Source organism: Mytilus californianus, unplaced genomic scaffold (genome assembly GCF_021869535.1).
Source record: "Mytilus californianus isolate M0D057914Y unplaced genomic scaffold, xbMytCali1.0.p SCAF_3, whole genome shotgun sequence".
Taxonomy (NCBI): domain Eukaryota; kingdom Metazoa; phylum Mollusca; class Bivalvia; order Mytilida; family Mytilidae; genus Mytilus; species Mytilus californianus.
The window spans coordinates 36,125,557-36,151,181 of NW_026262679.1; the positions used below are offsets into that span (position 1 = coordinate 36,125,557).

Genomic DNA, 25,625 nt, shown 5'->3' on the forward strand with positions numbered 1-25,625 from the left:
AAAGGTGATAGAGGACAAGAAATTAGGGTATTTGCATTTGACTGTGTTTCCCCTGGAAATGTAATACATATGAGGTGCAACCTGTCATTTTTATAATAATAAATAAGGAAATGTGGTATGATTCTAATGGGACCACTATCCACAAGAGACCAAAGGACGAGGCTGTAAATATCTATGGAGCACTGTAAGACCTTCAAAATGAGCAAAACCCATACTGTAAAATAGATATAATAAGTCAAATTGACAAAATGTGAAACAATTCAAAATAAACTGTTATCACAGAGATATATCTCGCCTTTTTGTAATTTTGATAATGCACATGTTGAAATTAAAATAGCAATACTTTAACATGTAAGTTATGCAAATATTCAAAGTCGATGAACCATGACTGAAGGTACATGGCTAAACAATCTCCATGGAATGAGATGTGCCAATGCTAATACAACTGCATACCAAATACCATTGACTTATTATAAGTCGTTCCCTTTAAACAAACCTAAACACAAACATTAACTTGTAAACTATGTAAAAGTTTCAAAGTCAATGAACCATGATCAGGGGTGGGGCTATATAATCTCCATGGAAACGATACTTGCAAATGCCAATAAATTTGCATACCAAATATCATTGACTTAACATTAGCAGTTCATCTTAAACTGATCTAATCACAAACTAATACATGTAAAATAAGCAAAAGTTTCAAAGTAAATAGACCATGACTGAGGGGGCGGGGCCAAATAATCTCCATGGAAATGAGATATGCCAATGCTTATACAATTGCATACCAAATATCATTGACCTACCACTAGTGGTTCCCCATAAATTGACCTAATCACAAACTAATACATGTAAACTATGAAAAGTTTCAAAGTCAATAGACCCTGACTGAGGGGGTGGGGCCAAATAATCTCCATGGTAATGATATGTGCCAATGCTAATACAACTGCATACCAAATATCATTGACCTTCCACTAGTGGTTCACCATGGACTAGACCTAATCACAAACTAATACATTGTTGATGCTGCCGCCGCGGAAACAGCATACCTATGTCTCGCTTTTTGACTCCGTCAAGGTGAGACAAAAAGCATGGTCATAGCATCCATAACTCTGACCTTCTTGAGATGACATTGACATGGAGTCAAGACACATAATTAGCACTCAATAGAAAACTGTAAAGCATAATACATGACAAAAAATTTGCTCACAAGTAAAATTTAAAGCATGATTAAAATCCTTAGCTTGTAAAACATTATCTACATCTTAATCGTCAACACAAACACGTAAGGCAATATAAAATTGAAATTTTTTTTTTTAATGATAATAGTAAAATCAAACAGAACCTATAGATTCTAAAAGTAGACAATGTCTTTTGTTCATTAAAAACCATGATTATGATTTACATACTGACAGCACATTATCAACTTTCTGATAATATTTTATAATAGCTGTATCCCTTAGGGAAAACTTGTTTATGATATTAATATTCAGTTTTTTTTCCCATCAAAATACTATCCCTAGGTGAAAATGTCACCATTCATTATCACAAAGAAAAAAACTTTCATGGTCAGGCAGTTTAAGATAATATTTTTCTCTCTATAAGATAATCATTAAATGTCTATATCGAAGGGAAATTGTTTTTATTTTCCCTACATTTAATGCTGAATTTGAAAATATGTAAGTCTTTTAGGGTTAATGTTTTCAATGCTTCTTATTTTGTGGGGTAAACAAAACTCTACACAACCTAAATAATTGCTGAAACCAATTGCTTCCAATCCTATTTAGTTTCTAATCTAATATTAAAGTTGTATCATTTTAACATGTTCTTGTAAATTAATTTGATAAAATTTGTGTTTGTTCATGTAATAGCCCATTAAATATTGCTTGATCAAGTAATCTTGTCTAATGAGAATCCACCACAGGCACTTGTCTCTTAATTTTTCCCACATATATACCTTAATATAACATTATATTAAAGTATATATGAAAATATTTTCCGAGACAAGTGCCTGTGGAATCTACCAAACATCTCAACAATTTTAATCGATTTCAATCAAATCTGTCTGAACAGAACCCGTTACTCACTTAACCTCCTGTTTGGATTTCATAAATGTTCAGTTTACACAGGCTAATCAGGACTCAAGCAACTTTAGGATGAGGAGAAGAAATGACCTACCTTTCATTGAGTAGAGGGAAATCTGAAATTCATATCACATCAATATGTGACAAACCATTTCAGTTCTTTATATGTTACAAATGATGACATGCATGTTAAAAGTTTCTCCCTATCAATTTTCAGTTTTTAAGATTAAAGCAGAAAACATGAAAATGGCTTAAAAAAAAATCATCCTTTAAAACTTTACATTTCCATGATGATATTTATGTAATTTTACTTTTTATTATGCATTTTTTTACACATACAGAAAACTTTTTTATTGATTCAAACATTCAAAAAAAAGCTTAAACTAGAGGCTCTCAAGAGCCTGTGTCGCTCACCTGATTCTACTTTGGTTTTGGAAATCATGTAAAAATAGATTAAAATCATAACAGATACCCTAATTATGAGTGAGGCCAAATTTGGTTTAATATTGGTCCTGTAATTTTATAAAAAAAAAATCCTGGTGGCCATCTTGAACAGTAAATCGGCAACAAAGTAGCAACACTTAATCAGCACCTCATAAGAAACATTTATGCCATGTTTTGGTTTCATTCCATTCAGTGCACCTCTAGAAGAAGCATTTGTATGTATTTCCCATAGGGTCTTATGTTAAAGGAAGTCCCCCCATTGGCGGCCATCATGGATGAAGGATCAGCTTCAAAGTACTGTAAATTCAGAAATTATTGCGTGCATTTATTACTGCGATTTTGTCATTTTAGACTAAAATGCTATTTAAATTTTTGCGATATTGAGAAAAATCCTGTTTAATTCATATAAAAAATTTCAAAATGCGAGTTTAAATTATTGCGATTATAACCCTGTCGCATTTTTCGCAATAATAAAAACATCGCAATAATTTCTGAATTTACAGTAACAAAACTTAGTCAGCAACTCATGAGGCACATTCATGCCATGTTTGGTTTCAATCCATTCAGTATGTGGTTCTCTAAAAGAAGACATTTGTATGTATTGTCCATAGGGTCCTTTGTTAAACATTGTCCCCATCTGGCAGCCATCATGGATGAAGGATCAGCTTCAAAGTAACAACACTTGGTCAGCACCTCAAAAGGAACATGCATGCCATGTTTGGTTTCATTCCATTCAATGGTTCTCTAAAAGAAAACATTTGTATGTATTTCTCATAGGGTCCTATGTTAAACTATGTCCTCCACTGGAGGCCATCTTAGATTATGGATCGGCTTCATAGTAACAACACTTGGTCAGTACCTCATAAGGAACATTAATGCCATGTTTGGTTTCATTGCATTCAGTGGTTCTCTAAAAGAAGACATTTGTATGTATTTCCCATAGGCTCCTATTTTAAACTAAGTCCCCCACTGGCGGCCATCTTGGATGATGGATCAGCTTCAAAGTAACAACACTTGGTCAGCACCTCATAAGGAACATTCTTGCCATGTTTGGTTTCATTCCATTCAGTGGTTCTCTAAAAGAAGACGTTTGTATGTATTTCCCATAGGGTCCCATGTTAAACTAAGTCCCCCCGCTGGCGGCCATCTTGGATTATGGATCGGCTTCAAAGTAACAACACTTGGTCAGCACCTCATAAGGCACATTCATGCCATGTTTGGTTTCAATCCATTCAGTATGTGGTTCTCTAAAAGAAGACATTTGTATGTATTGTCCATAGGGTCCTTTGTTAAACATTGTCCCCATCTGGCAGCCATCATGGATGAAGGATCAGCTTCAAAGTAACAACACTTGGTCAGCACCTCAAAAGGAACATGCATGCCATGTTTGGTTTCATTCCATTCAATGGTTCTCTAAAAGAAAACATTTGTATGTATTTCTCATAGGGTCCTATGTTAAACTATGTCCTCCACTGGAGGCCATCTTAGATTATGGATTGGCTTCATAGTAACAACACTTGGTCAGTACCTCATAAGGAACATTAATGCCATGTTTGGTTTCATTGCATTCAGTGGTTCTCTAAAAGAAGACATTTGTATGTATTTCCCATAGGCTCCTATTTTAAACTAAGTCCCCCACTGGCAGCCATCTTGGATGATGGATCAGCTTCAAAGTAACAACACTTGGTCAGCACCTCATAAGGAACATTCTTGCCATGTTTGGTTTCATTCCATTCAGTGGTTCTCTAAAAGAAGACGTTTGTATGTATTTCCCATAGGGTCCCATGTTAAACTAAGTCCCCCGCTGGCGGCCATCTTGGATTATGGATCGGCTTCAAAGTAACAACACTTGGTCAGCACCTCATAAGGAACATTCATGCCATGTTTGGTTTCATTCCATTCAGTGGTTCTCTAAAAGAAGACATTTGTATGTATTTCCCATAGGGTGCTATGTTAAACTAAGTCCCCCGTGGCGGCCATCTTGGATTATAGATCAGCTTCAAAGTAACAACACTCGGTCAGCACCTCATAAGAAACATTCATGCCATGTTTGGTTTCATTCCATTCAGTGGTTCTCTAAAAGCAGACATTTGTATGTATTTCCCATAGGGTCCTATGTTAAACTAAGTCCCCCGCTGGCGGCCATCTTGGATGATGGATCCGCTACAAAGTAACAACACTTGGTCAGCACCTCATAAGGAACATTCATGCCATGTTTGGTTTCATTCCATTCAGTGGTTCTCTAAAAGAAGACATTTGTATGTATTTCCCATAGGGACCTATGTTAAACTAAGTCCCCCGTGGCGGCCATCTTGGATTATAGATCAGCTTCAAAGTAACAACACTCGGTCAGCACCTCATAAGAAACATTCATGCCATGTTTGGTTTCATTCCATTCAGTGGTTCTCTAAAAGCAGACATTTGTATGTATTTCCCATAGGGTCCTATGTTAAACTAAGTCCCCCGCTGGCGGCCATCTTGGATGATGGATCCGCTACAAAGTAACAACACTTGGTCAGCACCTCATAAGGAACATTCATGCCATGTTTGGTTTCATTCCATTCAGTGGTTCTCTAGAAGAAGTTCAAAATGTAAAAAGTTAACGACGACGCCGGACGCCGGACGCCAAGTGATGAGAAAAGCTCACTTGGCCCTTCGGGCCAGGTGAGCTACAAAAAGGTTCATGTCACCATTTTGTTTTTTTCGTAAAATGTATTGTATACAGTATTCTCGTTTGAATTGTTTCACATTTTTCTTGTCCAGTCCTTTTATAGGAATTATAGCTGAATATACAGTATGGGTTTTTCTCATTGTTGAAGGCTGTATGGTGACCTATAATTGTTTTTATCTTCATCATTTGAACTCTGGGGGATAGTGGTCTTAGTGGGAATCATACCACATCTCCTTATTATTATATAAATAAGGGGAGATAACTCAGATAATTTAATTTCATAAAGAAATATACAGTATTTTTTTCTATTTTGTATTATAGCAAGTAAAAAAGAAATGGTGACCCACTTTTTTCTTTTAATTTTCTGAAAGCATTTTAAGAGGGCTTCCTTTTCATATTGGATTTCAAATTTCTGTCATTTAGTTTTCTTTCTTTTCACATGATAATGCTGTTTAATCCTTACAAAAATTATAAATATGTCTGTTTTTTACAACCTTTACATCAAAAACATGCTCAGTGACCTATACTTTCTATAACATTTTTGAAAACATCATTATATAAACTACATTTTTTCAAAAGTATGAAAAAGTTCAAGCATTTTTTGTTGCCCTGCACTACCTTTTATTAATCAAAACAAACTATGATAAATTAATACAAATAATACGTCTCTCGTTTTTTATATAGATTAGACCGTTGGTTTTCCTGTTTGAATTGTTTTACACTAGTCATTTTGGGGCCCTTTATAGCTTGCTGTTCGGTGTGAGTCAAGGCTCCGTGTTGAAGTGCTTTGACCTATAATTGTTTACTTTTAATACATTGTGACTTGGATGGAGAGTTGTCTCATTGGCACTCATACCACATCTTCTTATTTAAATTAACAACAATATGTTATCTTCTCTTTACTTAATATTTCAATGGTTGTCCCTTACTTGAAACAGAATTTGTTACAAATTTTCACAATACATGTAATTTCAAACAGCTTGATTTAAGTAACTAAACCTTAGACATGCATAATTGTCTGAGAAATTTTGTGTCGTTTTTAACAAAAAGCTCTTTACAGAATCTTAACTGAATGAGCAAACAAACAAAAAATATTGATTAAGTTGCAGTCTTTCTACATTAACACTATAAAACTTACTGAAAAAGGGAAAACAAATAACTTTAGATATGATCAGAACTTTAATCAATATGACTTTTCAATGAAAAAGCATAGAAATAGAGTTGTCCTTTACCTGTAAATCTGTATTAAGGACCATAATCTTTTCTGTAGAGACAAACAGGTCAACAGCAGTACTAGGTTGATTCTCACCTTCTGGGGCCTGTAAAAAAGATAACAAAAATCCCAGCTTAGAAATTTTCATAAATAAGTCCAGATTTAAGATGAATGACAATTGCAGAATTTTTTAAGGAAGCTCTGATATTTTTCATGAGAAATGTGTGATTAAATTTTCATGGGACTGGCAGGCAGAATTACACACAAACAGATGGACTGAGGTAAACTGGTATATAAATACCTCTCAATAAGAGCAGGGTATAATTAAGTTTTACCAAATAAACATCATCGATAGCATTCTATTTATGTTGTGACCACATGGTAACATTCGAATTCCTCAATATGTCAAATAAGATTGAGAATGGAAGTGGGAAATGAGTCAAAGAGACAACAACCCAACCAAAGAGCAGAAAACAGCCCAAGGCCACCAATGGGTCTTCAACACAGCAAGACAATCCCTCACCCGGAGGCAGGCTTCAGCTGGCCCCTAAACAAAAATGTGTACTAGTTCTGTGAAAATGGACGTCACACTAAAATCCAAAACATATAAATGAACTAAAATTTAAAAAAAAACATACAAGACTAACAAAGGCCAGAGGGTCCCGACTTGGGACAGGCGCAAAAAAGCGGCGGGGTTAAACATGTTTTGCGAGATCTCAACCCTCCCCTATACCTCTAGCCAATGTAGAATAAACAAACACACAGCAATACGCACAGTAAAACTCAGTTTAAAACAAGTCCAAGTCCATGTCAGAACAGGTAACAGAAGAAACTAAGCAAAATGACAATGATACATAAATTAACAAAGGACTACTACCAGTTACTGACATGCCAGCTCCAGACCTCAATTAAACTGATTGAAAGATTATGTCTTCAAAGTACATTTTTGTTTTATCTTGCTGGTATGGATCCAAAAAATGTCAATTACTTTACAAGAACCTTCAGCAATCAAGCTCATATATACCATGCCCCCAATCTGATGGCATAGTTTGTTTTTTTTTTTACTTCAAAGTAAGATTTTTTTCTATTATGATTTTTCTTCTTATTTTATGTGGCCATATATATCCAGGAACTGTTCCAATCATGAAACCACTTTTCTGCACAAATTTCCTTCTATTTCTAGTAACTTTGAACTTGATCTTATACACAGTGACGTTAAAAATGAATAGGGTCTTCCTCTCAATATATGTGACCACATATCTAAGAAAGGTTGCAATAACATTTGAAGTATTTGATTTAGCATCTGGAAACCAGTTTTCATCACAAATTGCAGTCAAGTAACAATGATCTTAACCCTGAACATAGTGAACAGAAATTTGAAAAGGTTTGTCCTCTCATTATATGTGACCATATATCCAAGGAAGGTTGAAATCCTACATGTAACATTTGATTTAGAATCTGGCAAAAACTTGCCTGTACAAATATCAGTCATATATCTTGAAAAGTCCATATCATAATGGACATGTGTACTAAATTTTAAGTTGATGTGACCACATGTACATTAAACTGAAATTTTAACCTGATACTGAATGGACCAACAAACTAATAGACAGACTAAAGGATGGACAGACAGGATATACAGAGTGGAACACATATTACTGCAGATGAGGCATAAAAATATCCATAACAGGTTTGAGTCTAAAATTCAAAAATTTCAGCATCTTTATCATTTGCAAGATCAAAAGAAATATATTCAAGTAAACCTATCGATATAGCTACGTAACATAACATTTTCGCTTACACAGATGATGGCACTGAAGTGACAAACTGGAGTTGATCCTATTCAAAACCTTAATCCAAGCTTTAGAAGAATTTCATTTCATACTTATAGTAAAAAAACATGATACTTTTTTAAAAGTTTATCACACATTATGTTTTGCATTTTCACAAATAATAATATACACATTTTGGTTAATAAATTATTATGCCATATGCTAAAAAATTTAAGAGTAGAAGTTTGGCACTGACATAAATGTTCACAAGGATTTAAAACATGATAAAACAATCATTCTGAGAGTATTGCATGGCAATACATAGTCCCCTATCGGGTAAAAATTCATTATACTGGAACAAAATGCTAACTTGTTCTATAACTTGTCATGGTGTAAACAAAAAGTAAATATCATGTCAATATCTTCAAGCATGACTAAAAACAGTGTGGAAAACTGATTATATGAGTGAATTTTTCAAGTCCAAGGACCATAACTCTGCACAAAATTATTAGACCGAAACAAAAATTTGAACTTGATCTGTAACTTGTCATGATAAAACTATATACCAATTATCAATCAATATCTTATAAGCATGATGAAAAAAACATTAGAAATGATTAATAGTTCTCTAAAATTAGATATGATGTAATACAGTGTATATCTATTTTCAAATTATAATCAGATATAATTAATAGTTCCAAATAATTTTTCTTTCATTTGTCACAAACTAATATAGATTTGTAACTTATCTATATAATGTCAACAACTGTTATCTACACAATGTAATGCATTGAAATATATACATTAATAAAAATAGATTATTATCTAATTAAAGGATTTCTCTTCATAATTTTTTTTTTATATATATAGCATTCAGAAAATTAGTTTATGCTAAATAACAAACAAACCTGTCAAAAAATTCTTCAAATAATTTAACAAAGAATGTCTTTTAAAAAATGAGTGTTCTCCCTTTGTACAGAAATATGGTTTAACATAGTACTCCAACATTAGATATGGTCCAGAGTTATGGTCCATAACTCTGGACTAAATCATCAGACCGGAACAAAATTCGAACTTGATCTATAACTTGTCATGATAAAACTATATACCAAATATCAAATCAATATCTTCAAGAACGAAGAAAAAAAGTGGAAAGCTGATTTGCCGGACTGACGGATGGACAGACGGACGGACTCCGACGGAGTGCAAACCTAAAGTCCCCTTTGACTTCGTCGGTAGGGGACTAATAACAGTGTTTCTAAAGTCCCGCTCCGATGCACATATCTAATCTGTCCACGGGCAATAATTCCAACAAAAATGCACACATTGTAGTGCTAGGCATACCACATACAAAATTCTAAGTTTCAGAAAATAGGAAGTTTGTGTCTGACAGATCCAAAAAGCACTCAAATCTTACAACTCATCACTGCCAAGCTGTTGACCAAATATTAAGTTATTCTGTTCAATAGTACTGGAGAAATGTGTGACCAAAATATTTAAGTTAAGGTGGTACCTAACACTACAGGGAGATAACTCTGTAAAAATCAGCTAAACGTTTTAAATACGTTGTATTGTTAAGGAAATATTAAGCTTCTCAATGATCAAAATCAGTGTTTGTCAAACTGCTATATAACCAATGAAATTTTTCTGATAAAATGGTTGGTTCAAATTTTTTGAAATTTTTATATTTTTGTCAAAGGGTCAGAGTAAACGTTTTGTCAAAATTTTATGAAAATTAAATGAGCCAAATTAATATTAGTCAAGGTGTTGATAACCACCTTAATTCAACAAATTAAAAAAAAATCAAAGTATCGGCAAATAGGAAGTAGGTGTCCAACAGAACCAAAACATGCTCACACAATACAACTCATCACTGTCAAGCTGCTGACAAAATAGGAAGTAGGTGTCCAACAGAACCAAAACATGCTCACACAATACAACTCATCACTGTCAAGCTGCTGACAAAATATGAAGTAGTACCTGAGAAAATGTGACAGAAATATTTGTTGAGGAATTGTTCGACACATTTTTATGAATTATATATATTGAGCAATGCTAGACAATGTATACACTTTACACAGAAAACCAAGAAAATAGTTCCTGACATATACTTTGATGATATAATCAATATTTTAAACAGTATCTTTTATTTTTCACATTAGTTAAAGAACATTTCAGTACATATTCATACTTGTTATTCATTTTAAAATATAGTGCAAGTCATAAAGGTTCATAGGACTGCCATTAAATACAAATAAACTACCACATGAGAATTAATGTTGCCAAACTTCTGTCATGGAAAACCAAAAATACAAGACAAAAAAGAAATTATCTTCCCAAAAAATTATGACATGATTTGAGATGACCTGTTTTAATGTACACATATTCAGCTATACCTAATGTAATAAAATACTGAAAATCCATAAAAATGCAGTTTTTCACTGTGGTCCTAAACAACACCATAAGAAACAGATATATAAGGACAACATTATTATATAATATATATGTGTACTTCAAAAGCAAAATTATTAAATAAAAAAACCAAAAATACATAAGCAAAACATCAATGAGATAAATTTCATAAAAAAACATTTGCAGTAAGTTTGTTTTTTCCTTACTGGAGTATATTTTGAAAAGAAAGTATACTAACTAAAAAGTATTTACTCATCACAAGAGGACATTGAAGACTCTATAGAAATACCTGAACAGTTTTCTGTTCAAAGAGAGTTTAAGAGTACTACAAGGAACTCCTTGATAAGAGTACTACAAGGAACTCATTGATAAGAGTACTACAAGGAACTCCTTGATAAGAGTACTACAAGGAACTCCTTGATAAGAGTACTACAAGGAACTCCTTGATAAGAGTACTACAAGGAACTCCTTGATAAAAGTACTACAAGGAACTCCTTGATAAGAGTACTACAAGGAACTCCTTGATAAGAGTACTACAAGGAACTCCTTGATAAGAGTACTACAAGGAACTCCTTGATAAGAGTACTACAAGGAACTCATTGACGTGTTTATCCAAGGAACTCATTGACGTGTTTATAAAGAAAACTACAAACTATAATGTTCCTAGAAAAAATACTAGAGAAAATGCTGTACAAACTTGTGAGAGAAAAATCTAACTACAGTCTAGAAATACGAATTTGACAACTTAATGTACAGGTATACAAAATCATGAAATATTTTGTTTTTAAAAATTGAGTATTGAACTTGCAAGTTTAACATGTGGTAAATGCTATCCACAAAGAGGATGAAAAGGTTTTTTTTTAATTTATTTTCCTCTAGTGGTTTAATTTTTCATAGTAAACACAGATTGCCATAATGAAGGAAAGTGTGTCTCTCAATTTTGCAGATAATTTTTTTCTAGCAAACTACTAGACAAATTACTTGACTCGAACTGTGAAATCTTGTGATGTCATATTGTGATACTGAATATCATTTGATTTCTATAGAGTGTAATTTGCATAATTAGTGTGTAAGGCTTCTCCAGTTCCCTTACTGTAGATTCTGTAAAAAATATCCCCAAAAATACTAATAGTAATAAATAGAACAACATGTATGATGAAAAACAAAACTGTGATGATATAATTAACAACATGTATGATGAAATCATAAAGTACCTGAAATTTTGACCCAAAATGCAGAGTGCCAAGCATCTGTAATTAAAACAGCACAGAACTAAATGTAGCCTAACACATAATGGTTCACTTAATGTGTCAATTTTTACCATGCATTAAACTAATTCATTACATTTATATAAAATACATCAAAACAAAAAATTATATTCAGAAACTAGAAATTCTTTAATGGCAATACTTACCTCAATTTATGAATATATAAATAAGTATTAAGACTGACTGATATTCATTAAATTTCAAATGCCTTGAAATTTGTAGTTTCCAAACATAATTTTTCGTATGCATGGTAACCATTAACAGGAAAACTTACATTGACAACTTCTGGTGCATTTAACTAATTATAAAACATAAGTGCCTCTTTATAATCTAATTTAATGGTAACCTATCAACAATACATGATATCAATACTTCTTAAAATGAAATCAAAAAGACCTGAACAATTTAATATTAATTATCTTCTCTGTTATTGGACTTAATATGGTACAAACTTCCTGTGCAATACAAAAGTGTCAACTCAACCAATACAGAATAACTCGGACAATATGGATTTTTTTCATATTGGCCGAGTTCTGATCCAGCCAAAACAGGATTTCGCAATGTCTCTGGTTTTTAGATTGAAAGTCACGTGTAATGTAAAATGTTGTTTATTTACACACGACATAGACAGTGATAAACATGTGTACATGTTCAGTGTTGCAATATTTCAGGCTGAAGACGGTCACATTCATTTAAACAGGCCTTTTGTCAGTAGACTATTTAGTTTTTTCAGGTTTGGGCAACCAGTCTGTAGATTATCGCTAAGGTCATTTTATGTCGACCTTATAACTATTTTAAACATTTTTACAGTTTTATAGGTGCAACTCGGTTTACTGTTTACTTTCACTCCTTATGGCTTTGTAAGGTGTCATTTATTTTTCAACCTGTACCAGGCATATCTTTGATGATTTAAAGTTCGTTACCTTAACCGGAAATGAAAAAAAAAACCCAATCACAACCAGGAAATAAAAATTATTCACTTTGCATGTAAATATTCTTCACTAGTCTGAATATGAATTGTTGAAGACAACATGAGGACCTGTAATTGTTCAAGTCTTTGTTCTTTGGTCAGTTGGTCTACGGATAGTCATCTTGTTGGTAATCATGTACAACGCCCAATTATTATTTTTGTTTTTTTGTTTCTGAATCTCTCATGCAATGGCAGTACCTTTCCAATTACTATTTTATGTGTTGTATCTAAATATGAATTGTAACACTTTATAGTGACTGAAAAGGTTGAACAAATCCTCAGTTTCCAGAACAGAGAAAATGTAGAAGACACCTAGAAACAGCATCAGATCATTTGACATTGCAGCTTATTAAAGAAAACTCAGATTGGGATAGTTCCTGTTCAAAATCTTGTGAAAAGATATAAAACACAAAAAAAAACCTGATAAACACAGCATCCTTTACCCCATATCCCTTTTTTTCTATTACAGTTGTTAATTAATTAAAGAACCTTTGTGAGCACGCTCACATACCCCACCCCCTACATTGTCACCTGACAAACAAAATCTCATCAGATTCCTAAGTTCAAAGACTCATAACTCTACAAAAGTCAACTGATAAAAATTTTCTTGTGGATATGCACATTTACATATTACGGTATGTCCTCATTAACTACAAAGTTTCATGAAATTCTGTTGTGTGGTTTCAGAGGAGTTGCGATGACAAACTGTTGCAGTAGTATAGTTCAAAGGAGCTTAACTCCTTGAAAAAAAATTGAATCATAATTTCCTGTCGATATGCACATCTACATAGTATGTCCTTATTATCTACAAAGTTTCATGAAATTCTATTTTGTGGTTTCAGAGGAGTTGCGATGACAAACTGTTGCAGTAGTATATTGAGGCCAATAAGTTCAAAGGGGCATAACTTTGCGCCTCAGGCCAATACAGCAAGCCTCGAACCAATAACAAGGCCAATACAGAAATACTCACGTAATAATATCATAATATTTGACAATATTCTTTCAATGCAAATATTAGTTCTTGTCTAACAAACAGAAAATGATAGATTAAAACAAATGAATTTTTTTATTCAATGTCTCTTAAAATTTGTACAAAGTGTAAAATTAAACTTCCCTTCTAAACATGCTAACAACATTTTTACACAACATTCATGCACTTACCGATGCCTTGGTAAACAAAGGAAAATATTAAATCATATTAATCTCCACATCAATAATGCAGGAGTAGCAATACATCAATCTGTATGACAACATAAAACCTCAGAAAATATCAAATTTTCACTCATATCAGTTTTAATGTTAAGTTTTAATACTTGTCAAAATCGGTATATGAAGAGTATATAACAGGTGAATTTTTAACTTCATGGTGGTCAATGACTACACACCTACTCATTTGGTTTGAGGGAGTGGTAGAGGTTTAAGAGAGACTTTTATGGAAGCATATCCTTTCTTCAATCTTACATTGATCCATTCATTTCTCTGTCAAGACATTTCAGATTCGTTCATGTCAAAATCGACAATTCAAATCAAAATTTATTTTCATTACTAACTGCCATACCTAAGCACAGAACTCTCTGAAATTTGGTTCATTTAATCTTATTCATGTAAGGCAGTCTTAGTTAGTTTTCTCTTTTGTTTTGTTTTACATTTGTCATTTCAGGGCCTTTTATAGCTAACTATGTGGTATGGGTTCTACTCATTGTTGAAGGGCATACAGTGATTTATAGTTGTTAATTTCTGTGTCATTTGGTCTCTTGTGGAGAGTTGTCTCATTGGCAATCTTACCACATCTTATTATTATTATATTATGAAAAAAACAAAAGTTAAAATGGTTAAGAGAAAATTTTTACTAAAATTATCATGTAAACAATTTGATTTGAATTCATCTTAGAAGTCATAGGTGCCAAATCACATGCTATTCTTGTAATATACACATTTTCTACTAAATACATGCACTATTTTCAACACAAGGAGTGTTCACACATTCCATGTCTTTACACACAGTCACACACATTTTCAGAATATGTCCAGTGTTTGGAAGAGGTAGCTTCATCTAAAGAGGAAATGGTTAATACCTATTAAAATGTTTGGGAATTTAAGTTGAACTTGAATTAAAGAAAGTGACCGTTGCACTGAATAAATTTTCCGTTTTTCACCCTTGTTACTTGTTTATATTTATATGTTTACATTTACTTTGATCTGTTGTCAAGAGTGATAAAATTAAATATTCAAAAAACTCAAAATTACTTGAAACTTGTTATTTACAAGCAGTCAAACTCATTTCACCATTCCTGTCTGATTGGAAAGTTGACAATCATGGGAATTTGTATATTTATACAAAAACAAATGTACAACTTAAATGTAACCAATCTTTAAACAATAGCTAGAATACTAATCCTGGATATAGTTTAAAAGGAACCATTTTATAATACTCTAACTGTAACTACAATTTTTGTTAGATATTTAGTTACATTTCAAAACACAAGTTTTTAAAATGATTATCTTGACTACTGCTGAAAAAGTTAATGTTTCTAATTTGCAAATAATGAAGACTATATCTAAGAATTGTTAGTGACAGTGATTTCATCATACATGCTTCTTTAAATGATGTTTAACACAAAGATTACATGATGAAAAGATGATGACAGTCATTAAAATCTGATTGACCACTATTCAGTGTACTCGGTAATGTTTTAAATGAGCTTTTAAGCAATATCAGAAGACAAAGTCTATTAAATATCTGATCCTCTGAAATCTAAGGATCACTTATCATAAATACTCTGATGAGCTAATGAGCCAAGTTTATGTAAAGTCGATTATATTGATACCTTTATTCTTCCTACAGCTTCTTGAGCCTGCATCATCCTCATGGCTTTTGATGGCTGTCCCTCAGAGATCAGCTGTGTAGATCCTAAGTAACGAGCTCTAAACAGTACTCCCTCTATCAAAACTGATGGATTTTCAGGATCATAAACAGAAGCTGAAAACATAAAACTCTTTATTATTAAAATATCACCATTTAAAATTTTCAGGTAAAAATTACAATAAAGTATGCTACTTCATAAAGTACTATAAACTTACATACATTATACATGTGTACAACTAAATTTTATTGGCAAATCTATTTCTACATCAACCGTAAAACTAACTTTATATACAAACTTCAAACTAAACCGTGTATGTGATTTAGCAGCTAGAGTCAAATTTTCCCACTGCAGAACTATAATTCAGATGTAAATAGTGACCTTTTATAAGGTTATATTCTGATCCTGCCCAATGTACCCATATTTTCAGGGACAGTCAAATCCTTTTCTATAGCAGTCCACCAATTTTTCAGATCTGACTAACTAGTCAGTTGTTCCTTTGTGTCTTGTCTATAATATGCATGAAACATTTGTCTCTCAAAAAATAACGATCAAGCAATCAATTATAAATATCACTGACAATCATCCAGTACCAGTCTTCAGTTAAGTGAACCACATTGTTTCAGTATGACTTAATAGTATAATAGTTCATTCTATCACCTTAACCTTACAGAAAAAAGCTGAATAATTTAACTATGTTAGAATTTTAAAGTCAATGGAAGATGTGGGGGTAAATTTCAATAAAAGATTTTGAAGGTAAGTGTCAAAGGAATATATGGGGTCAATATCAATGGAAAATGTGGGGTTAATGTCATTGGAAGATATGGGGTAAAAGTCAATGGTAGATGCAAGATAAATGTCAATGTAAGATGTGGGGAAAATGGCAATGAAAAATGTGGGTTACATATTAATGGAAAATATGGGTAAAAGTCAAAGGAAAATGTGATGTATATGTAAATTGAAGATGTGGGTAAATCTCAATGGAAGATGTGGGTTAAATATCAATGGGAGATGTGGGGGTAAATGTCAAAGGAAGATGTTGGGTAAATGTCAATGTAAGATGTTGGGGTAAATTTCAAAGGAAATTGTTGGGATAAATGTCAATTGGGAATGAGGGGTTAATGTCAAAGAAGATGTGGGGAAAATGTCAAAGGAAGATATTGGGTAAATGTCAAAAGAAGAGATGGGGTTAAAATATCAAAGGAGAATGTGGGGTAAATGTTAATGGAAAATATAGATAAATGGCAATGGAAGATATCAGGTAAATGTCACTGGTAGATGGCAGGGTAAATATTAATGGAAGATAGAGTGTAAAAATTAATGGAAAATGTAGGGTAAATGTTAATGGAACATATGGGGTAAATGTTAATGGAAAATATGGGTAAATGTTAATGGAAAATGTGGGGTAACTGTCAATGGAAGATGTGGGGTAAATGTGAATGGATGATGTAAGGTAAATATCAATGGAAGATGTGAGGGTAAAAGTCAATGGTTAGTGGGGGTAGATGTTTCAAGAGGGTGTTGGGTAAATGTTAATGAAAAATTTGAGGGGAAATGTCAATGGAAGATATGGGGTTAATGTCTAGAGGATGTTGGGTAAATGTCAATGGAAGATACAGGGTAACTGTCAATGAGAAAGCAACATAAGAACTGAACTTCAATCAAGTTAAACTAAAATGGATATTAATAGATCTACATTCGGCCTTCAACAACAGACAACCCCCCATACTAGAGTACCAACTCTAATATATTGTATATAAGTTCAATCTGTATAAAAACTGAAAAATTAAACAAGTCCAAACATTTTAATAATCATGACTAAAAATGTTAAAAGACCAACATGCATAAAGAAATTTTTAACCAATGATTAATAAACAGCCATGCATTATAAAGATTACTCAATATATTTTTAGAATTTCAAAAAAGTGTGACAATGTAATAATAAAAAGCGAGATTTATCATACAAAAAAGCTAAAATAGATGATTTAAAAAATTAAAACAATCTTTGTTTCACATGCTAACAGCATTATAATACCCATTTTGTTAAAAAAAATTGCACATCATCAAAAATGAAGACATAGACATATTTTGTCAGTAGATAAGCCTCTTTTTTATTTCTATATATTTAATATTTAGAAGTTGCCATTGCCAGGCTAAATATGGACACTTCTTCTAAACCAAGGTACTGTTTTGTAAAATATTTTTTAATTATAAGATCTGTGTATTGTATTTAATAAGAATTCTCGTTTGACCAAGTGTCATGTGTGTTTTAGGAAAGGATATCAAGGTTTTTTTTGTTTCTTGATCCTTACAGCATCCAAACCACATTTGTTATGCTGGATAGTATTGTAAACAATGAATGTCAACATTTTATGATCATGTCTATATTTTGATGCAACAATTGGCACTAACAAAAGTTGAATCATAATGAAAATTATTACAGAGTGAGACTTTACCGAAGTTTTCTGAATAGAGCTAAACTCATGACTTTTGTACTTGCATCTTACTTAACCTTTAAAGAAGTCATGTGGTGGATGATAGCAGAGTTGGTTAAATCTGTCTCAAGGATCACATAAAATAAGTTGTTTTGCAGGCTTATTTATTGTTTCTAAGAGTAATTCTAATTCCAAGTTTTGATGGGCTTAAGTGATAGTTTGTTATGATTGTATTCATTTACAGTAGTAACAATTGAAGGTCATCCATGTCAAATGATTGAGATGTGATAGATATATACCATTATATGATCACTAGTTTTCATGACTGCATGAAAGTAAATTAACTCACTTGAAAACTCAATTCTTATTTGGGTTAAAAATTGTAAGAGTGATAGAAAAAGGTGAAAAGATCAATAACTAATAACTAAAAAATGCATCAAAGAAATTTTGTAGTTTTTTTTCCAAAAGAAGCAAGAAATAAATGAATAAATTCTGTTTCAAATAAGAAGAGATAATGTTTATAAATGATATATAATAAATCAACACAATAAATATCATAACTGAGTAATCAATAAAAGCAATAAAACAGTTTTTTTTTCTCACAACCACAACCAAGCAAAAACCCCATGCATTTATATTTGTTTAATACAACTTACCAAAAAGTGTAAATTATTATGTTAGTAGATGATCAGGATTGCATGGAAATAAATGGTAAAATAATTGATCATTAAAAGGTCACATTGATGGAATCATGTGCAATCATACTGTTAAGTGGATAATTTTCACTAATTACGCAATTCAAATTGAAATTATAGAATTATCTCCTGGAGTCAATTTTATCTCATAGGAAGATCAGATTCAAGGACAAAACAAAATGTAATAAATAAAACATTGCCTACTGGTTTTGCTCTTGAACTTCATGAAATTAACAGGCACAGATTCAGATGAGGGTGAACCCATCAAGCACTTCCCTCTAAAATAAGAAAAAAATATGTAAAAAATTTAAAATTACAGATAATTTTGTGTCTTCATAAGGTCCTCTTATTTCTTAATCTAAGGACCACTCCCCCTTCCCCCCTTACATCAAAACCTGAATCAGTGCCTGATTTTTAGACTGTGAAAATAACCCACTTAACAGTTCTGTACATGGGAATCTTTTACTCTCATGCAAACAAATGGTTTTATTATTTCTTTCTAAATTGTACTGATATAAATTCTCTTGTTAATAAATGATACTCTTCAACAATATACAATTAAAATATTTAAATGTAGTTATGTAGTTAAAACTTTGTGTTCATTATCAAATATAAATGAATTAGAACCTTAAACATTGGTGTATTATCAAAGATTTTTGATCATTGGAGAAAGTGCTTGAATTCAACAGACTAATAGACCCTTTTTTTTATATGAACTGCTATTTTGAATCAAGAAAATTGAACAGTATTTGTGCATCAACTCTCAAACTACAGAAAAAATACCAATAAAATCTGGTTGTTTGACTTTTGCAGATCATTTATTTAAAAATATGTATTTGATGTACTATAATTTTGCTAAATTTTCTCACACTTAAAGCAGAAACAACCAGTATATATCTATACAGCCATTAATTTTTTTTTTACTAAATTTAGATTTTTTGCAAGAAAGCATTGTGCTCAATAACTAAACCAAACATAAGTTTCTAATATAATTATCTACAATTGATAAAATAAAATTTAATTTGCAAGTAAAGCTGTAAACGACAGTTTTATGAAACTCACTCATATGCAGGGCTGCAAGGGCCTTCTACATAACAACTCTTACCATATATTGTTCAGATTAAGTATGTTTTCTCAATGAAGAAATAATAGTATTAATATCGTTAAACATCAATAATAGACTGAACTACTTTATTCAGTAAAGAACGATAGCAGTTGGTTGTACAAGTCTATCAAAACCAGACATATAAAATACCCATGACTTTAAAGATAAGCAAGTTATTATAAAATACAGCTATCAAATGATACAGAAAAAAAAATTGTAATCTTAATATCTATTAGAAAAAAATCTGTAGAAAGTATATAGAAAAGAATTATTTGTTGTTACAAAATTTGTAACTATCATAAGCCTATCTTTAAATTAGAATGTATTTAGCATTTTCAAGTGACCCATTAGTAAATTTTTATTGAAATAGGTATAACTTAAGGAAGAATCACCAGGGCTCTTGACAGACCTCAAGTCCAGTAAATCATGTGCATTGTTACTTTCCAAGTCCTTTGGAAGATTCAAATGACAACCATAGCTGTAATTGGTTGACGAGATCTGCACCAGCTTCCAAGACAACACAGTCATTGGGCACATTTACAAACTTCAGTACAATAGAAATGTTTCAATGAAATCAAATCTTTTTTCATCGAAATCACTATAATAAGGTAAATTTTTATTATTATATATATATAACTTTTACAAAGAAACAAACATTTTTTTTTGTACTTGGACTCATTAACTCAAACCTACAGAATTTATTTTGTGAATAAAGGAAAGTTTTAAGTTATATGGAAGACATTCCAAAACATTACTTGTTTTGATGTTTGTTCTTTGCTAGTTCTAACTTTAAAACTCTGAATTTTAAAATACAAAATCAATACATGATTATCCTAAACCGGTAATATTGTACTACTAATACAAATGATAATTTTAAAAAACATTACCAATACCGCTGCTTTTGATTAAATCACATAGAAAACAGAGCAATCAAAAGTAGGAAATCATACATTTAATGACTATTAATTACATCAAGGTTGGTTAATGTTGCTGAACCTGGTTTAGTTTTTTTCCTTTGTAAAATAAAGCAATCTTTCTTTTAACACTTAATGTTTGCCAATGTTTAGTTCAACTACTGGTTGTTTGAGTACTGTTCAATAATATGTTTACTCTTACACATTATTTCCTGTTAGAGTATATTAAATTATTACATTTTTATCAAAGGAGTAGAGACAGGAACCCCAATAAAAGGCCCTGTAAAGGTGTTTTTTTTAAACTCTAATTATTAAAGTAAATCTAATGTGTATGAATTGCTAAATGTATTATATTTGAAAGTATAATAAGAAAAAGTTGTAAATCTGCTTCTATCTATATAATTATTAGTCTAAAATAGGAAAAGACTTCATTTTCGTCCATTTTTAAAGATATTTTCAACTTTTTCCACCCTAATTCATGATTTTTTTAGGTGGCGCCACCCCTCGCCCAATGAAATTTTTGTTGAAAATGTAAAGAATATGGTATATAAAGAATATTTCAGCAAAAATATTTGTTGGCGAAGGGTGGCGCCACTGTTAATTTTTCAGAAAACTGTCATAAATTTTGCAGAATTCTGAATAAAATCAAGATTTTACAAAATTCACATACATTATGACGTCACAAATACGTCACTAATGACGCATTTGGTAAATAAATATTTAGCTGCGAAACTATTGGACATTATGGCATGTGTTTTCTTCAAATTTTCACAACATTTTCGTAGTGAAAAATTTTCACATTTTTAGGGCAAAAATTACGAGTTAGTGAACCAACTACTTTTATTTTCTTATCTGAAACATTTTTTAAACATTATTTTCATGTGCTTTTCTGAGTGTTGTTAGTAAATAACAATATACAGTCAATAATAAGTCTTAAAAACGTGTAATGATAATGTAACAAATAAAATAAAAATATGCTCATGCTTATATCATATAAGCAAAATACCAAATGTGAACAAAATCCATCAAAAGATAAGAGAAAAGTTGCTTGCTCATATGGATGCCATTGGATGGTGGAACCCATGATTGAAGGGAAATCCAAGGATACATGGACAGTTAACACATGGTGATCTCTCACTAATTTTTTCCTAATGGGAAAAATTTATGTCCTCACATAATGTTTTTCTAGTGGAGAATTTGTCCCTTGCAAATTTTTTCTGGGGGAAATTTGTGTTTCCCCCACTTAATTTTTTTATCTTCTGGGTAGGGTATATTTGATGTGTATCCCTCATTACATCTTCTCTTATTGGGAAGGATTTCTGTAATGATGTACAGTGTATGAACATAAGTATTCGTCACTTGTGATTTTCATATAAAATAATGTTTTTTCGAAAAACTATTGTGGGGTTATTTCTGGTCAGATTTCAATGAACTTAGTATCAACAAAAGCAGAATCATCATAGGTTTTGGTGTTTATTTGCTAATAATTTTGTTATGTACTGTTATCTTTTTTTGATGATATAACCTTAAGTTTAAGTTTTTGTGCAGCAATTTGCTACACATTTTAACCAAAACTAAATTGTAAAAAATATTATGCATGTTCATGAGAAAACAGACAATTAAAGACTATATTATGACCAAATAAACAAAGAAACTTCAGACACCACTCCATCTTTCAACACCTGAATCTAAACAGTAATGCCTTCAAAACAATTTAAAAAAAAAAATTCTAGGTGACAAATCCTTTTGTTGATGCACTGTACATACTAATTTAAGTGTAGAGCAAGAAAAGAATAATCCTTGTCTAGATCTGTTAACTCACCAAAAACAACAGCTGAAGCATGAAGCTAAAGTGGTAATACAGATTAGACAAAAATTTGATATCTTACATGACTGCCTCTCACCTTCTTTAGCACGAGATCTACGTTTCTCAGCCTATAACAGATAATAATATGAATATTTAGCACAAGATCTACATTTCTCAGTATACAAAACATAAAATAATAGTAATCTTTAGCAACAGATCTTTGTTTCTCAGCCTGCAAAAATTATTTAGAAGGAATGTCTTAAAAGTCATCAGGAACTTCCTTTCCTCTGACTACAAATGCTGGTGCAGAATAGTGAAAGCCAATAAACATAAAGCACTAGATTCTTTTGTAAAAGAATGCATTAATCATGTTGTTTAACTGCAAGCATTCTTTAATACATGTATAGTATATTTTGTGTATTATTCTGTGTTTTGTCATCCCTTATACCTTTATCTTGGAGTTGAGTGCTGTACTGGTTTTTATTTCATGATATTTTATGTACATTTTGTTAATCCTCTTAAACAGGGGCAGGATTGAAATATTTAAAAAAAAAAACTACTTAAACCACATCATATATTTATGTGCCTGTTCCAGGTCAGAAACCTCTTCAGTAGTGTGTCTTAGGTCAAATCTTAATAGTTTTTTGTCATTTGGAGAATTTGGCATTGATGGCAGATTTTGATCATTTTTTGTTTAATTTATTCACTCTGGACAATTTAGAGATTGACATATTTTATAGACACTTATCTTTTGTTGAAGACTGAATGTTGCCTCTAAATGACTTTTGGTTATTTTTGTGGTTGGGTTTCTGGCTCATTGATGTTTAGCCACATCCCCTTTTTCATACAATTAACCAAATTCTGGAGGATGCTAACAATATCTGTGATCAGCTTTATTACTTTTACAGAAATAGTATACACTTTTTTACTGGCTATGAGGACAATAGCAAATGTGTTGTCCCCACATGACACCAAACTATTTCTCAATGCGAAGGACAAAAATGTGTTGTCCCCACGAGTAACCAACTATTTCCAAATGCAAAGGACAAGGCTGAGAATTACTTTAGAAAAAAAATAACTATCAAGGTATTGTTACATATATAACTATAAAATAACTTATCATCTAGTGACTTTTATTGTTTGATTAGATTCTGAATATGTGTTTTCGTTGTGTGTGTGTGCGCACTTATATTTACATCTAGTGATTTTTATTGGATTCAGAATGTGTGTTTTCGTTGTGTGTGTGTGTGTTTACATGAGCACTTATATTTACATCTAGTGACTTTTATTGTTTGATTAGATACGGAATGTGTGTTTTCGTTGTGTGTGTGTGTGTTTACCTGAGCACTTCTATTCACATCTAGTGACTTTTATTGTTTGATTAGATTCTGAATGTGTGTTTTCGTTGTGTGTGTGTGTGTGTTTACCTGAGCACTTCTATTTACCGGGGGTTGTGACAGTTCTGGAATGTCAACATTTTGATCTTTCTGATACTGTTTCTGTAAAAGATGATCGGTTTCTTCGTCTGTATCATAATCTAGAATATAAACATATACATGGCATAAGTATTGATAAAATCTCCACCCAAACTTTAAGCAACTTTTAATTTTTTTTATATAGTGATTGATTTATCTCATTGGCAATATACAATTTTTGGTTTTTATACAATATTTTGCATCATGTGTTTCTGCATTATTGTACATACATTTCCTTATACGATTTCTTTTCATGTTCATTACCAGTAGATTGTTTGTTTTTGATGCAATTGACCTCTTTTTTCTCTATTCCTCAAGAATATACATATACAGAAACAATACAAGAATAGAAAAGAAAACAATTTAAGTACAACAACTACCATTGTAAATTTTTGATTTAAGTAAGCAGAGATGAATTGTGTGACATACAGGCTTTCCAATGTTTCCATACACTCCGCATCCTCAAATATAGGTAATTTTTTATAAGTGAATGATACTTTTTTCTTTACTCTGACAACAAGAGTGAACAAAGAGACTACAGTAAAATCTTTTCAAACTTTGCTACCATGCAAGCAAATGCAACTAATGCAGGACATCAAATTTGAAATCGGATTCATGCAAAGATACTTGTCACAATCTATCAAAGAATAAATTCATTTCTATCTACCTAGAAAGCACTATGTTAAATACCAAAGTCATTCAAATAAAAAAATATTAATGTTCAAACAAATGCGTGCAAATGCTTATGCAAATAGAGACTGTTTAACTGGTATCTCCAGAACTGAGCTGTGAAATTCTGAAACATCAAGTTTTCTTTTGTATACTGGGTAGCAGATTTTCACTCCTGAAAACAATTACGGGTACACACAACTGCTAGCATCAAAACATATTTGCTTTTAGCCTTTGTCCATTATTTCCCTGAAGTGATTAAAAGCGGTTCATGGAATAAAGCTTGTAAAATGTAAGCAAGATTTATTGAAAATACAAACAACTTCATGCATTGTATACCTCCAGGCTGACGTTCCTTAACGTAACTTGTTTTGGATGGACTTTCTTTATCACTACCATATTCAGAATCAGTCTCAGACCCTTCATGAGTCTTTTTAATATAATATTCAACAGATTCTGATTTTTGGTGATTATTCACGTGATGACCATTTGCACCGTTAACTCTGTGACTATGCTGATCAAATGAATCGTCTTTTGGGAGCGAGACATACTTTTTGCCACGGATTCGACGTGTGCTTTTTGTATTATTATCTTCTTCATCATCTGAGTCATAGCCTAAAACAAAAGAAGCATGCAAGGTTTAACAGATCATGCTAAAGAACAGAAGTTTGGCTATTTAATCTATATATGACAACAGTTTCAAAGTTAATGGGGTTTTATAAAGCAGAAATAAGTTTTTAATAAGATATATATTTTTCCTTTTTTTGGTTGTTAACATTAAACATGATTCCTGTCATAAAAAGAGGTGTCCCCTTCTTAACATCCTTAGC

At 31.8% G+C, this 25,625-nt stretch overlaps 1 protein-coding gene across 9 annotated transcripts in view; it reads right to left on the reverse strand.

Moving 5' to 3' along the window:
* LOC127734454 (amyloid-beta A4 precursor protein-binding family A member 2-like) overlaps positions 1-25,625 on the reverse strand; it is a 97,700-nt gene that overhangs the window by 53,912 nt on the left and 18,163 nt on the right. The window contains exons 5-9 of one of the 9 annotated variants that reach the window (XM_052244336.1): positions 25,135-25,410; positions 24,097-24,188; positions 22,749-22,779; positions 15,660-15,781; positions 6,429-6,515 (exon numbers count right to left, since the gene is read on the reverse strand). In XM_052244336.1, coding sequence (XP_052100296.1) covers positions 6,429-6,515; positions 15,660-15,781; positions 22,749-22,779; positions 24,097-24,188; positions 25,135-25,410 — 608 coding nt within the window. Of the gene's footprint in view, positions 1-6,428; positions 6,516-15,659; positions 15,812-22,733; positions 22,780-24,078; positions 24,189-25,134; positions 25,411-25,625 lie in introns of all 9 variants that reach the window. The other 8 variants (XM_052244333.1, XM_052244335.1, XM_052244331.1 and 5 more) reach the window with 8 other exon arrangements.